The sequence below is a fragment of the Cavia porcellus genome, unplaced genomic scaffold (assembly GCF_034190915.1).
Source record: "Cavia porcellus strain 051 isolate PalLab524CR breed Dunkin Hartley unplaced genomic scaffold, mCavPor4.1 scaffold_27, whole genome shotgun sequence".
In the NCBI taxonomy this organism is placed as follows: Eukaryota; Metazoa; Chordata; class Mammalia; order Rodentia; family Caviidae; genus Cavia; species Cavia porcellus.
In genome coordinates this window covers 21,264,417-21,278,450 of record NW_026947510.1, presented here as the reverse complement: position 1 = coordinate 21,278,450, position 14,034 = coordinate 21,264,417, and the positions used below count along the sequence as shown (strand labels likewise).

General features: G+C 35.8%; 2 protein-coding genes across 4 annotated transcripts in view; one reads left to right on the top strand and one right to left on the bottom strand.

Moving 5' to 3' along the window:
* Positions 1 to 506: 506 nt before the first annotated feature.
* The window catches only part of Thnsl1 (threonine synthase like 1), a 26,090-nt gene continuing 12,562 nt past the window's right edge, over positions 507 to 14,034 (bottom strand). Inside the window, 3 exon segments of the mRNA XM_063238024.1 lie at positions 507 to 5,935; positions 5,937 to 6,197; positions 7,231 to 7,398. Coding sequence (XP_063094094.1) covers positions 3,908 to 5,935; positions 5,937 to 6,149 — 2,241 coding nt within the window. The 5' untranslated portion in view covers positions 6,150 to 6,197; positions 7,231 to 7,398 and the 3' untranslated portion in view covers positions 507 to 3,907.
* Positions 13,546 to 14,034, top strand: part of Enkur (enkurin, TRPC channel interacting protein) — a 20,416-nt gene continuing 19,927 nt past the window's right edge. For 2 of the 3 annotated variants that reach the window (XM_023562117.2, XM_063238025.1), the window contains exon 1: positions 13,548 to 13,859. In XM_023562117.2, coding sequence (XP_023417885.1) covers positions 13,829 to 13,859 — 31 coding nt within the window. In that variant the 5' untranslated portion in view covers positions 13,548 to 13,828. Of the gene's footprint in view, positions 13,860 to 14,034 lie in introns of all 3 variants that reach the window. The other variant, XM_005000588.4, reaches the window with a different exon arrangement.

Below are 14,034 nucleotides of genomic sequence, written 5' to 3'. Positions count from 1 at the left end.
GGATGCTTCAAATAGTGTTTCTTTACATGGTTTGAGGCAAAAAAAAATACCTATTAGTTACAAATTAAATTTTAAGGTCATCATGAATATAAGCCTAACTGAAACAAAATTAGTCATTAAAAATTAACACACTGTGCCAGGCACAGGGGCACACACCTTTAATGCCAACACTCAAGACTCTGAGGCAGGAGGACTGCCATGAGCTCAAATTCAGCCTGGTATAGAGTAAGTTCAAGCCAGTCTGAATTACAGAGCAAGGCCCTATCTCAAAAAAAAAAAAAAAAAAAAAAAAAAAATCAGCACATTGATATTTGTGCCTTAACTAAAGAACACCAAAAAAAGTTCAGTTTCTTTTTAACTTCTCCTAATTGTTCAAAATGGTTCCTAGAGACACTTTTCTTATCTTAGCCATTTCTCTTGTGCTCTAGAATATCTACCTTGAAGTTCCCATTTTGAAAAACAGCAATAAAGTATATCTTTAAAAACAAGCAAAAACCCTCACAAGCTTTTGTTTACTCTCATAAGGTATTAAACTTTTATTTTAGGAATATTCACCATAAGAATTTTTTCACTGAAACAAAAATCCACTATGAGTCAATTTCAAATTATAAACTCCTCTAATATTTGAAAATTACCTGCCATTTACAACTCTGCATTTTATAGGACATTAAGGCCTCAACAGACGTCAATGGCTTAAGTAGTACCACTATGTAAGACTCCAGTGGAGTGGTTTCTCAAAGTAATTTTTAGTACCAATTAGATAACAAAAATCTTAATTCAGAAACAGATAAAACACTGAATTTAAAAACACAGACAGCTAATTTGCTAAAGCATCTTTTTATTGGGAGCAATACCAAGTTCTTGATGTTGGGCTCTCATCAAAACAGCTTTTGTTTCACTTTGATCTTTGTGCTGTCCCTATTCCATGACACCGGCAACTTTCAGAAAACCTGTTTTTTAAGAAGTCTACTTGTTTTTAAAGTCTCAAAGATGTAAAGCTGATTTTGGTGGCTGCAGTGCCCAGAAGTGTTTCCCTGTGCATCTGACTCATGTTCATGGCTGAGGACAAAACCAGGGCAGTGTTGTTTCCAAGGGTTGATGCACACATGAAAAACAGTCGCTTGGGTTTGGATGTGTATTATGACTGCTTTTTCTATTCTTTTCTTTTTTTAAGTAAGTAGTATGAATTACATAGTGTTTGTAAATCATTTTGTGGGAGAAACAATGTATGTTATCCATGATTGTTTCTGAAAGTGAACTGCTATTCACTTCTAAAGTATCACACCTTCCCATATCTTAACTCTACTTTGAACATTCTGATTTCCAAAATTGTAACTTTAAAATCTTATTTGCTATTCAAAGATTACAAACTTAAAATATTTAAATTGTAAGATAATTTCAAAGATAAAAAGTTAGAAATTATAAAAATTTGGCATTTTCATTTCATAAACCTACAATTTTTAATGTGAAGATATCAAAACTTTATGATACCAGAATCCAGTGATTCAAAGTCCATATTCACTGACCTGCCACACATATTTTACAATCTATTGGATACAAGTACAGATAAAAATTTAATAAATATCCACTATCTGGTAAGTGGATACATTGAGATACTTATACAATATTAATAAAATCAACGAAATATGGCTTAATTCGTCTGGCTGACTTCATTTTAAAGTTTCTGAGCAAAAGAAACAGGTCATGGAATCATACCATTTGATTCCATTTATATAAAATTCAAAGTCTAAAAAGGGAATGACTAATAGTAAATTTACAATAATGGTTATCTCTAGCAGACAGGCCAGTGTAATCAGAGCAGAACCACAGCAGGAACCAAACGCCTGAGCAACACTCTATTCTTTACCACTCAGGAGGTGGTGAGCACTTAGGTATTTAGTATTCATCCTTAAGTGTACATGGAATAAGTGGAATGCATGTAGGGGGACAAGTCTTCATATAGTTTAATCTTGACTGGGGCATAAAGTAGATAAGGCAAGATGGGGGTGTTCAGAAAGAGTTTTGCTCTTTATGCTTTTAAACTATGAAGACAGCATCCAAATGCCACAAAAAAGGAAGCCCCATTGGAGAGGAAAAGTTGAACAGGAGAGGAGGTAGATAAAGTAGAGTTGGTTAAAGAGAACAGGATACAAGGCCTTTGAAAACCTACTGCCTAATTCAGTCAAAGAGGAAGGGATGCTTACAGTGCAGATTTACACAGTTGTGGAAGTGAGCAATATGGTAACTCATCCCTCTCCAATGGAGCAAGGTTATTTGCTGAGAGGGAAAAACCAAGTTGGCTCTGAGAAAACAAGACATAGGATGACCATTTGGACAATGAAGAGAATGAACTGATCACAAATGCAGGTGGACTCCAACATTTTACCTCCCCTACTACCAGGGCATCTCCCTAAAATGTTTTCCTCCTTCCTTTACCCTTAAAAATTTCCCCTCTTCAAGCCTCACCTAAAGATCAATGTCCTTTGTGGAATACGTTCAGGTCATTCCATAGCAATCCTTTTAAGTTTCACAGCACTAACCTGTATCACTTTTCACTCACATCCTATCTTGCAATAACTGTTTTGTGTTGTACATATGATTTTGTGTTCTCATTAACTATAGTTCCTGAGGGCAAAAATAATCTTTTTAAAAACACAGCCTCTCCCATTTAGATTCATTTTCTAGATGTATCATCCACTGAAATAGCCTTAAATGATAAAGTACATCAATATGTCTAGAACTTTTATTTTTTTAATATTATTTTCTTATAACTGCTTCTATTTTTCCAATTTACTACTTTAGAACTAATATTAAAAGCTAAGCCAGAAATTTAATATTAACATATGAATGGTTTAAATTTTCTTTTAAAAAAAACCTGTTCCTTATTAAAACTATTAAATTATTTTCATCATTGCATTATTCCTTCATATGGTTCTCCTAGAAAATGAAGCAGATTGCTATCAGCAATGACAAATTATGTCAGGAATGCCATCTTGTGGTTGAGAGTAGCCTATTACACTAATGGGTCCTTCCAGTGACAATCTTCAATTCAGAAATACAACATCTAGTAAATTCACAAATATAAATTACACTTAAAATCATTATTAATTTAATAAGTAATACATCATACATTGCTTTGCATGAACTTAAGTTCCCAAATGTTCACTGAAGAGACAGGTATTAGACAAGTTATATAGGAATGGATTTCAAATACAGGAGGCGCTGTCTGCAACTACTGTACATATATGCTTTATTAAGACACTCTTAATTTTGGAAAGCTTTCCTCTTGAAATAGGTGGTTTTATTTCTGAATCTACTACTAAGCAGTTCTACATGACTATTATATCCTGTATTTAATTGTCTTGATTTTTAAACTTTGTCATCCTAATTTATGCATCCAAAAATGAAAGACAGGACACTTACCTAATTTGGACAATGTGGGAAACACATAACTGTAATTCAAAATGGAGTATGAAGAGTTAAAAACACTAGCTCTAATGTTAACTAATGAGTTTACTACTACAAATTAGTTGTTTTGAGAAGTAAATTCATTTTCTAGTCAATAGAGAAATAGTAAGTGGTTTCTGCTATAGTACTTAACAACTGTGCTTAAACATTTTTAATTACCAAATTGAATACCAGATATTTTTGTGCTCTTACAAATTGGGGTTAGAGAGTAAAAACTGGTAAAATTCTTATAAGCACAAAGCATGACAGCAAAGGTCTCATAAACTATGCCAGTGTTTGTCATTTCTAGATTAAGGACCTAGAAAGGTACAATGTAGATATATGATCAGTCTCAGAGACTAGGCCATTAACAGATATACATATATGATGTTAAAAAACACTTGTACTACAAATCAACTTCTCAGATTTATTACTGCATGCTTATTACCATAATATTCTACTATGAAACCTTTCCTAAAAATTGCTTTTGGACTATTTTTTCCACCTGTCTCTTGAGGACATTCATATCAGCTACACAAACCTGATAGTCCATCTTTTCTTGTTGTTTTGTTCTTTCCAGTAAAGCCTCATGTGGTGGAGGTAATGCATTATATGATCCCAGTAAATAAAGTTGACTTGATGAAATCTGGTTGATTTCTTTAATCTTTAAAGCCTGCATTATAACAGGTGCAAACTTGGAATAATGAGCTGTAGATGAGACAATCACCGGGCAAGTTTTATCCTGCATTCTGTCTGCAACCGATTTTGCAACAGCAGTGTGTGGATCCAAAATGTACCCTGAAGTATTGTAGGTGGAGTTAATAGTTGCCAGGCATTCTCCCTCAGAGCACCAGTCAGCTACAAAATCCTGCTGAAGTTTCTCAACCAGAATCTTTTCTATTTGAAAGTGATGTTGATTTTCTAACTGACTAAATAGTTTTGTCATTAATTGCCCATCTTTATTAGCCACCAAATGTAAATGTCGCTCCAAGTTGGAAGACTTGAGAATATCTATTGATGGAGAAAAGGACTGCACTAATTTCCTTTCCCGTAGGTCATAATGCCCTGTTTTTATAAAATCAGTCAAAACATGGTTCTGATTAGAGGCACAAATAAATTTTCGAATAGGGATTCCCATCATTTTGGCATACACTGCTGCTAGTATGTTACCAAAGTTTCCTGTGGGAATACAGACATCTACTGGGCTTCCAAAGGAAATAAATCCTTGGTTAACAAGATCAAGATATGCAGAAGCATGATACACTACCTGAGGAAGCAGTCGGCCCCAGTTTATGGAATTAGCTGAACTTAAGATTGTTCCATATTCCACAGTCAGAAAGCCAGTAAAATCAGAATCATTAAAAATTCTTTTTATAGCTGTCTGACAAAAATCAAAATCTGATGAGACACCCACTGCCCATCCATTTTCTTTCTGACTACCAACAATTTGTGCTTTTTGAAAATCGCTTACTCCATTCTCAGGGAAAAATGTGACCACAGCTATTCTCTGCTTCTCATTCTTATTAAGGCGACTGAAACCATTTAAGACTGCACTCCCTGTGTCTCCTGAAGTAGCTGCAAGTATCATATAATTGCAACTTGGGGGAATACAGTGTGCAAAAATATGAGGCATAAGCTGTAAAGACAAATCTTTAAATGATCCTGTTGGCCCATGAAACAACTCCAGGATGAATTGGTTGCCTGAAAGATGTCTGACAGGGGCAATTTTTGAACAGGTGAAGTTTTCCCCATAAGCAATTTCAATCATTTCTCCCAATCTGGCCGCAGGTATGTCCGCAGGATGTATACACCTTTCCAACACTATCTGTGCCCTTTCTGTGTAGGTTGCTCCTACAAGGCTTTTCCACTCCTTAGAGCTTAATTTTGGAAACTCTTTCTCAGGAACAAAGAGTCCACCATCAGAAGCTAAGCCCTCAATCACAGCTTCACTGAAGAATTTTGTTGAAACTTTCTGTTCACGGTCTTTAGAAGAGAAGTACCTTGTGGAAATGAATGTTTCTGAGTCAACATCTTGGTATCTTTTAACTGCACTAAGCACTTTGTCAGTTACCTCCTCTGGGGAAGCCCCACTTTCACAAAAAACTCGAGTATCATACCACTTTTTATAATACTGCCTTCTAAGTTTAAGTAAGTCTGTTATAGGTGTTTCATAATTATAACCTACAATCCTATCTACCTGCATTAATTTTAGACGACTAATTATATCTACTACAGGTACATCCAGATATACAATTATTCCATTTTTCTTCAGATGCCACATGCTAGCCTCATGCATGGGATTAGATTCGGTAAGGGAAATGACACTTCCAAAGGCAAAGACATTTAACACAGCTTTTCCTTCCTCTTCTAAAAATTGCTCATCACCAACATCCTGTAATTTGTCAGATACACTCATATTCCAGGCTTTTTCAAGGATATCATTGTCCACATCTATGACACAACGACCTAGTTTCTGACCTAATATTCGGGCCCACTGTTGTTTTCCCAGCACCAGGAGCTCCCATTAGGACAATGTTTTCGTCTCCATCAAGAGAGTGGGTTGAATGCCATGACTTCCTGAATTCTGTAAGTACAGAGCTTCTTGAAAGAAATAGTGCATGTTTACCCGTTTTAACACGTGTATCAGAAAAACATTTCTGTGTGATCTGTTTCAGATGCCGACATCGGTTAAAGTGGAGCATCTTCTTTTTCACTTTTCTGCCAAGCCAATTTAAGAACTGGCTTTAGCCCTTTTCAAGACACAAAAACAAAGACATATGGTTACTAATTTCAACAAACTGTTAAAATTCTGATAGGATTGAATATAATCATGCTCATAAATCAAACTGCTTAAAACTTTTCCAAATATTATTTTTAATATCTTTTTCAAATCTCAAGACACTGAAAAACCAAAACTTTCAAAAATATGACCCCTAGCACCACAAAAAAATCATTATAAACAATGAAAAACACATTCAGAAAATGTCATCTGTGTAGATTCTCAAAAATTCATACCAAATCCAATTCACTTCTGAGATACTATAATAAAAGTTGTTTTAGGGTTTTTGGTTTGGTTTGTAAGATATAAGAAATTTGGAGTTGGAGTGCTAATTACTCAATATATTTGTAATACTCATTTTTAGTTATATGAGTATATCAAGATTATATATATTTCTTATTAATTCCCTGACTATCTTGGCTATAGAATTCAGAGCAAGAAACTAAAATTAAAGAACATACTTCTTTATAGAATTCTTAGATAATCTCCTAAACTGTAGGACAAGGTATGACTTTTTTTTCTATATGCCTTTTACAAGAATTGTTAGGAATTATGCTTATGTATCATTCATACTCAAATCTTTACAAAGCCAAAGCAAAAGATGTATTATGCAAATAGGCAAGAAAAATTAACAATAACAGATTAAAAGCTGTAAATTTATCAGTATGGGCCACTGCTTTTGTTTCTGTTCATATAAACATCTTCAGTGGTAGGATTTAATTCAAATTCCAGACTGTAGAAAGGCAAGAAACTCAGGAAGGCTTCCAATGACACAATGCAATATAATAACTGCTGTAATAATCATTTAAATTGGCTGAAGTAACTTTACAAAGTAGAGTTTTTCACCTATTCTAACAGAATATGAAACCATATCATATCACATATTAAGCGGTATGTTCCAATGTTATGAAAACTTTGAATTATGCATTCCTAATTATCTGTTATTAGGTTGTTTTGTAATTAAAGGTTTAAACCATTTTAAGCTAACTCTGAATTTAACTTACAAGTAAACTTAGAACTGTCAAAAGATGTGATTCATTTCCTTGTTTGACTTTTCAGCTCATATATGCTGTGCTTAACTCCAATGACTTCTAAGTAAGACATACAGGAACCAATCTCCATGAAGAGTTTGTTGATTCTGAAGCAACCCAATGTTTGCAAAACTTGTAAATCTAAAATGCAAAAAACTTCAAGTTAATTATAACTACATAATACCACAAAATTCTATACATATAATAATTATTTAAAATCCATCTAACATTTTTAAAAGAGAAATATATTATTTTCATGTTTCCTCAAATCTATTATTGAAAGATAAAGATACTGGGCTTTTAAAATATATATCTCATCACAGGACAGACCTTTACTAACCAATACTGAAGGTACTTCTACCATTGAGCAATAAAGGACAATATAACCAAATAAATCAAACCTTTCACAATGATGCCTAATATTTTTAACTGTGTGTTCAAAGACCAGAGGGAGAGTCAGCACAATGAGGCTATGAAATGAGTGTTCCTTTAGGCATCTTATCTACCTGAATCACTAAATGGTATTTATAAAATATCTTGGTATAAAGAACATAAATAAAGCATCTTTCATACACAGCTACCTCTTTGCTAATGAATAAATTCAAAACACATCACAGTGGTTAGCCCTAAATGTATCTTTTATCTATCTATCCATCCATCCATCCATCCATTCAACCATCCATCTATGATGGCTCAGTGACAAGGGCTAAGAACCCAAAAACTGAATCAGACAATCCAGACACAAGGTTAGGCATATTTTTTAATGGTTTGGTTTATTCATTTTAAAAAGTAGCAGTGTTCACCCCTGGGTGACACAATCTGATTAACCTATTCAGCAGGCTTTTGCTTATACCATTAGAATGTCTTCTTCACAATACATACCTTTTTTTTTCTGATCTGTCAGTAATGATTGCACATTATCTGAGTAACTGGTTTGTTTTTATATATTGAATCTTTTTTATTGTACTTTATACTGGTTGCTACAACACTGAACATTAACACTATTAAGAATAAAAAGATTGCTAATGTGTTAATTTTACCTAGTGTATTTTATCTTACTTCCCTTACACCCTCTTACCTTAAATTTTATCTCATTTCCTTTTTTCAAGACTTTGGAGGAGCAAAATACATACGCATTAAAGAGAAAATTATGTCAATTCAATTATAAATTCTTTATCTCTATTATTTCATCACAAAAATCTTCCTTTGACTAGCAAAAGACAGTTAAGTGCTGTAATACGTAACAAATCATCTCATTACTTCTAAAGAAAAAAGGATGAATTCTATTTTTAAGCTACACATTACATTTTATTTTGCAACCATTAGCCAGATTATTTTTAGAGCCTTTTATACTCAGATCTATTTGAAGTAAACCAAAGGACAAAATGTGGGATGATTCTCTGGTATGTAAAATTTATCTGAATTAAGCTTTTACTTATGAGATAATAGTTTCATTATTCAAAATAGTTATGCACTATAGACTCTCCACCATCATTAATCAATATCTATTATTCAATAGATTAATTCTATTGAATTCTATTCAATATCTATTATTCAATTCTATTCAGTATCTATTATTCTAGATATTCTATTCAATATCTATTATTCAAAAGATTAATCAGTATCTATTGAACCATCATTCCTAGGCAGAAAATTGGGTTAGGTTTATATGAGCCTCAGGTCACAGTTTTTGCCAAACCATCAATAACCTGTATGTGCATCTGTGATTAAAATACTGCTCATTACTATGAACTCACAACCAACAGCATTATAACATGTCTCAGGGAAGCTCCTCTAACCACCTATTTTCTCTACAAAGCACATCACAGCTTTCTTGTGCTGGGAACACTACACAACACTTAAGCATGCAGCTCACAGAGTTTTAAACAGCTCAATCACCCATTAAAAGCCAAAAATATAAAAACCAGTAACATGAAAAAAGGTGAGAAGGATGCTCATTTAGTTTGAGATAAAACAAGAAGGGAGAGCCGTCCCCTTTGAACTCAGGTGGAAAGCAAGCACGGGGATTGGGGTACTGGAGCTTTTTACTCCTGTGCACAGAGCCATGAACAACTGCAAAAGTGTTACTGAGTGTTGGTTTGGAGTTACAAATAAATGGTAGTAAGATCACAAATGTGCAGTCTATTAAGAATGAGAATCCACTCTGTCATTTTCCTTTTATTAAAAGCTATTTTGTTAAATTATTTTCATTAACATTAATGCTTTCTAGTACAGAATAGTCATGAAAAAAGACAAAATTAGTACACCCACTATGGGAATCAATATGAAGGAAGTAACTAAAGGCATGTGTGTGCATGTACAAACCTGCAAAAATGAAACATTTATCTCTATAACAATGCATACTAATAAAAAATGTGGGAAAAGAGCAAATTTCTTGACCATGTAATCATGTTTCATGGTATCACTAATGTTCTCAAGCATTTTCTGTAAAACAAGTTCTCTATAAAAGTATTTGAGTTATACTAACTACATACAATGAAAGACTTCTGTAACCCCATTATCCATCAAATTTCTAAATAAGCTTCCCTGTTGATCACTTCTTATATATGTATTACTTTCTGACCTGCTAATTCCAATGAAATCCTTCTAAGATACTTGCCATTCAAATAGATAGATAAAACAATGATGTGTCAGTATCACAGCTAGAACTTTAAAAACAAAAAGAGAATGTCAAATTGAACATATTCAAGTACAAAGATATTGTGTAGTGTTCCCAGGCACCATGTACATCACTGGACAAGATCTGACAATTTTTCTGTCACAAGCTGTCAAAACTAAATACAAAATGTAAGAGGAAAAAAAGTATAAATACCATTTTTAAAATGTTTTCACATTTAAAATGAAAGCTATTAATTTTTTTTTTTTTTTTTTTTTTTTTTTTTTGTCTTTTTGGCTATGTAGTTCAGGCTGGTCTTCAGCGCAGGCTGGCCTCAAACTCAGTGATCCTCCTGCCTCAGCTTCTTGAGTTCTGGGATTACAGGCATGTACCACAATCACAATCTTTTTGCAACTGCGTTATCACTAGATGATAAGCAAAATTTTACTCTATAACATGTATCAATTTCTTCCAAAGTGATTTATATAAATTTTTTAGTTTACCATAAAATTATCTCATTTTCAAATCTGAGGAATCCACAAAGTGCTTACAGTCAAAATTATTTGATATTTGCCACCAATTTAAAATATTTAATAGCTGAGGAAGGTAGCACACATTGTAATTCCAGCACTCCAGAGGCTAGGCAGGAAGATCCTTGCAAGTTCAAGACCAGCCTGGGGTACAAAATAAGTTCAAGGCCAGCCTGAACTGCATAGCAAGACCCTGTCTCAAAAAGACACACACACACACAAAAAAAAAAAAAAAAAAAAAAAACCTGATTGCTATTACATGCCTTTCCAAAGTAAAATACAACATGCTACACTTAGAAAACTATTTCACAAGAACTGAATATCGTTAAATGAACTTATTAAAAAAAATCTATCCTATATTTAAAAAATCTCATTTTAAATTTCTGGGAAAAGTGACTGCCTAGATCTAACTTAGTACCTTATAAAGCTATTCTGAGGCTTAATTTTTTTTAATTATTGCACTTTGATGGCAATAAACTGCTATTCAGTAAATAATAAAAATGTAGGCCAGGGATTTAGTTCAGTAGAACAGTGCCCACCTGGCAAGTTCATAGTCCTGAGTTCAATTCCTGATACCAAAATAAATAAATAACTCACTAGCGGACCAGGACATAAACTAGCAAAGTACAGGAGAAGCTCGCTATTACTAATCTCCAATCCACTCTAAAAGCCCTCATCCACTTCCCCAGAAACTGCCAAGTAGAGTATAAAAAAGACCATGCTACAGCAACCAAAATCATAATTTTTCATATAAGACACTTGTCTTTATATGTCTTTACATGTCTTAATATCAAAGACAGGTAAGCTTTTCTTGTTGTTCACTATTGATATCCTAATGGTCTCAAGTATTTAACTGAAAAACTTTTATTCTCAATTCTGTAACATTAAAATATTTCAAAGCACTTGTAAGTGGTTATCTTCCTTCCACTTATTTCCCAGTCGACATGTGTTTAAGTAGATTAAAATAATCTTTAGCAAAACAAAAACCCTAACTTGCTTATGTACAATACTGTGTATACCATTTATTCTGGGAGGTCTGTGCAAACAAACTGGTTCTGTAATCCTGTTATAAGTTAAATTTCACTGAAACAAAACTTGTTCGTTTGTGGATTCATCTGTCCATTTGTTCAGTATTGTCTGTAGCAACATTTTAGGGGGAGAATGGGAGAGCTTAATAGCTGTGACAAGAAATCACCTAGCCTGCCAAGCCCTAAAATATTTAGAGCCATTTATACAAAGTCTGCTGATCCCTGAGAGATACATTATTCCTAATTTCCTGCAGTCACAGTGTTGGTTTGTTTTGGTCATCTGCATTTTCTTGAGCAGTATGGCCAAGTTTCCGAGAAAATTATTTTTTAAAAGTGTATTTGGTTTAAACATAGTTTCAAAGGCAAGCAGAATTTCAGACCAAATGGTTAAACCTTTCCAAATAATTTTAACAGCTTCATCGTTATATAAACTCAATATACAGTGTTAAAGCAAATGCTACTTTTTCTAAAAACACAAGTATATAGTACTGACATCAGTGAAGTTATTTTACTTCCGTAACGCCAGGAAATCAAGGATTGCTAAGGCCAATTACTGCTGACTGTGGAAATCATACTCTGCCTTTTATGGGCTCTAGCAATTACTGGATTTACATAAACAGTTCCCAATATTCCTTCAAATTAGAACCCTTGTGGCTGGGCTGGGCAGATCATCAGGCTACCTTGCCTGAGGCCCTAAATTCGAATTCAACAAGACCAGCAGGAAATTTTTTTAAAACCCTGGCCAGCAACCATGCACTTACATAATAGCATTATTCCATTAAGTCCTCAGTTAAAAAATTCTAGCTAGTGTATTCAGTGACCCCAAAATATTCTCTCTATATAGGCTACCGAAGGCGGGGAAAAAAGCAACACACTGAAAGGAAAACAAAAGGACAAAGTGGTATTAAATAGATCTAGATCGAAACCCACATCTAAATCGTTTTGTTTAAAATATTTTGGAAATGGAAACCCAATCTGATGTGAAGGACTCAGGAGCATACATCCCTGTAGAGGTCATTCTTGCAAAAAATGCCTGTTCAATGGCCTAGAATAAGAATTAGAATCTGTTCAAAAAGGTTAAGAAAAACTACATTTATCCTTCTGTAATGAAATTTTGTGAGCTCCAAGTAAACATCTACACATTCAACAGAGCCTTCCAGCTCGGAGCTGCAGGACTTCGGCTTAAATGCAAGTGTCGCTCCAGGTTACGGGAAGCGGGCAGCCAACTCCTCCTCTACGGGCGCCTCTAAATCCCTGGGCAGCTCGGCTTCTCCGAAGCGGACCGACACCGCCTACTGTCCTCCTTCCTATGGCCAAAATACCGGTAGTCACATGTGCACCCGCAGATTAACGGAAAAATCGAACGGCTCAAAAACGGAAGAAACCGTTTCCCAAGATGCATTAAAAAAAAAAATCAAAACAAGGGCCAAAATCCCAGGGCTCCCCCAAAGCCTGCTTCTGCGGGTGGAGGGTGCCGGGCGGGCCGGTACCGCTCACTCTCACAGGTGGCGGAGGCCTGGAGAGCCGAAAGCATGCGATGAGAACGGGACTGGACTCTGGTCTCCCTTTCTTTCTCCTCTACAAACTCACCAAGAAAATCACACTGAGAAGCCGGGGGGAAAGAAGGGAAAAGGAAATAAGCCTCCACCAGCCCCCAGGTGCGCCTCCATACACGAAACCCCCCACCCCAGCACTCGCCCACAGGCCCCGCCGCCGCTGCCTCCCGCGCCTGCGCAGACCTGCACGCCGCGCTCCGCCGTGGAGCCCGGGCCGCTGCGTCAGGCACGTGACTACGCCGGCTCCGCCCGGGGCCCCTCGGGCCCGCCCCTTCTCGGCTCCTTGTTCCCTCCCTGGTCCCGGCTGGGACTGCTGGCTGGTAGCCACTGGGTACGCCTGCGCAGTAGCCTCGCTTTGGACTCCAGACCCTTTTCTCTCCAAATATACAAAGAGAGAGGAAAATGTTTTAGGGAATGCAGTTTTCACGTATTTATTTCTAGACCTACAGGGCTTTCCTCATGAATCTCTCAGGCAGAAGGGATGAGAGGAAACCTGGTTGGCAAGGCTGCCTTCCATTTTCCCGTCGCCTAGTAACTGTTTCCTTAGCAACCGCGCGGTCAACAACACTGAGTAATCCCAAGAGGAATAGAAAACACATTTCCTTTTCTTCTGGGAGAGGACTGCCAAGAAAGGGTCAAAGCGGAGGTTACATGAAAGAGAAAAACCTGAGGTCCTTGAAAGGCAAGGGTGCAAAAAAGAAGGGAAGCAGCGGAAAAGGGACGGAGACACTTAGTATTGTACAGTGAGGAAAAGAAGTAGAGAGCTGTAGTTTTTAACGAGCCGTTTGCTGCCCATGGATCCAGCGTGCTTGTCTGAGAGCATTTATAACCTCATACCCAATGACTTCAAAGAACCTCCCCGGCCTCCTAGGTAGGTGGTAAGCAAAGATGCCCTCTTGAAACTAAGCACACATATGTATGTATCACAAGATTTTGGGGACATATAATGTTTTGCCTCAATAAAATATAGCCTTACTAATGACTTCTTAGAGAATTTATCCACCCCCATCGAGGTATTTAGTTCATAAAAAAGCACTCCAGTGCTG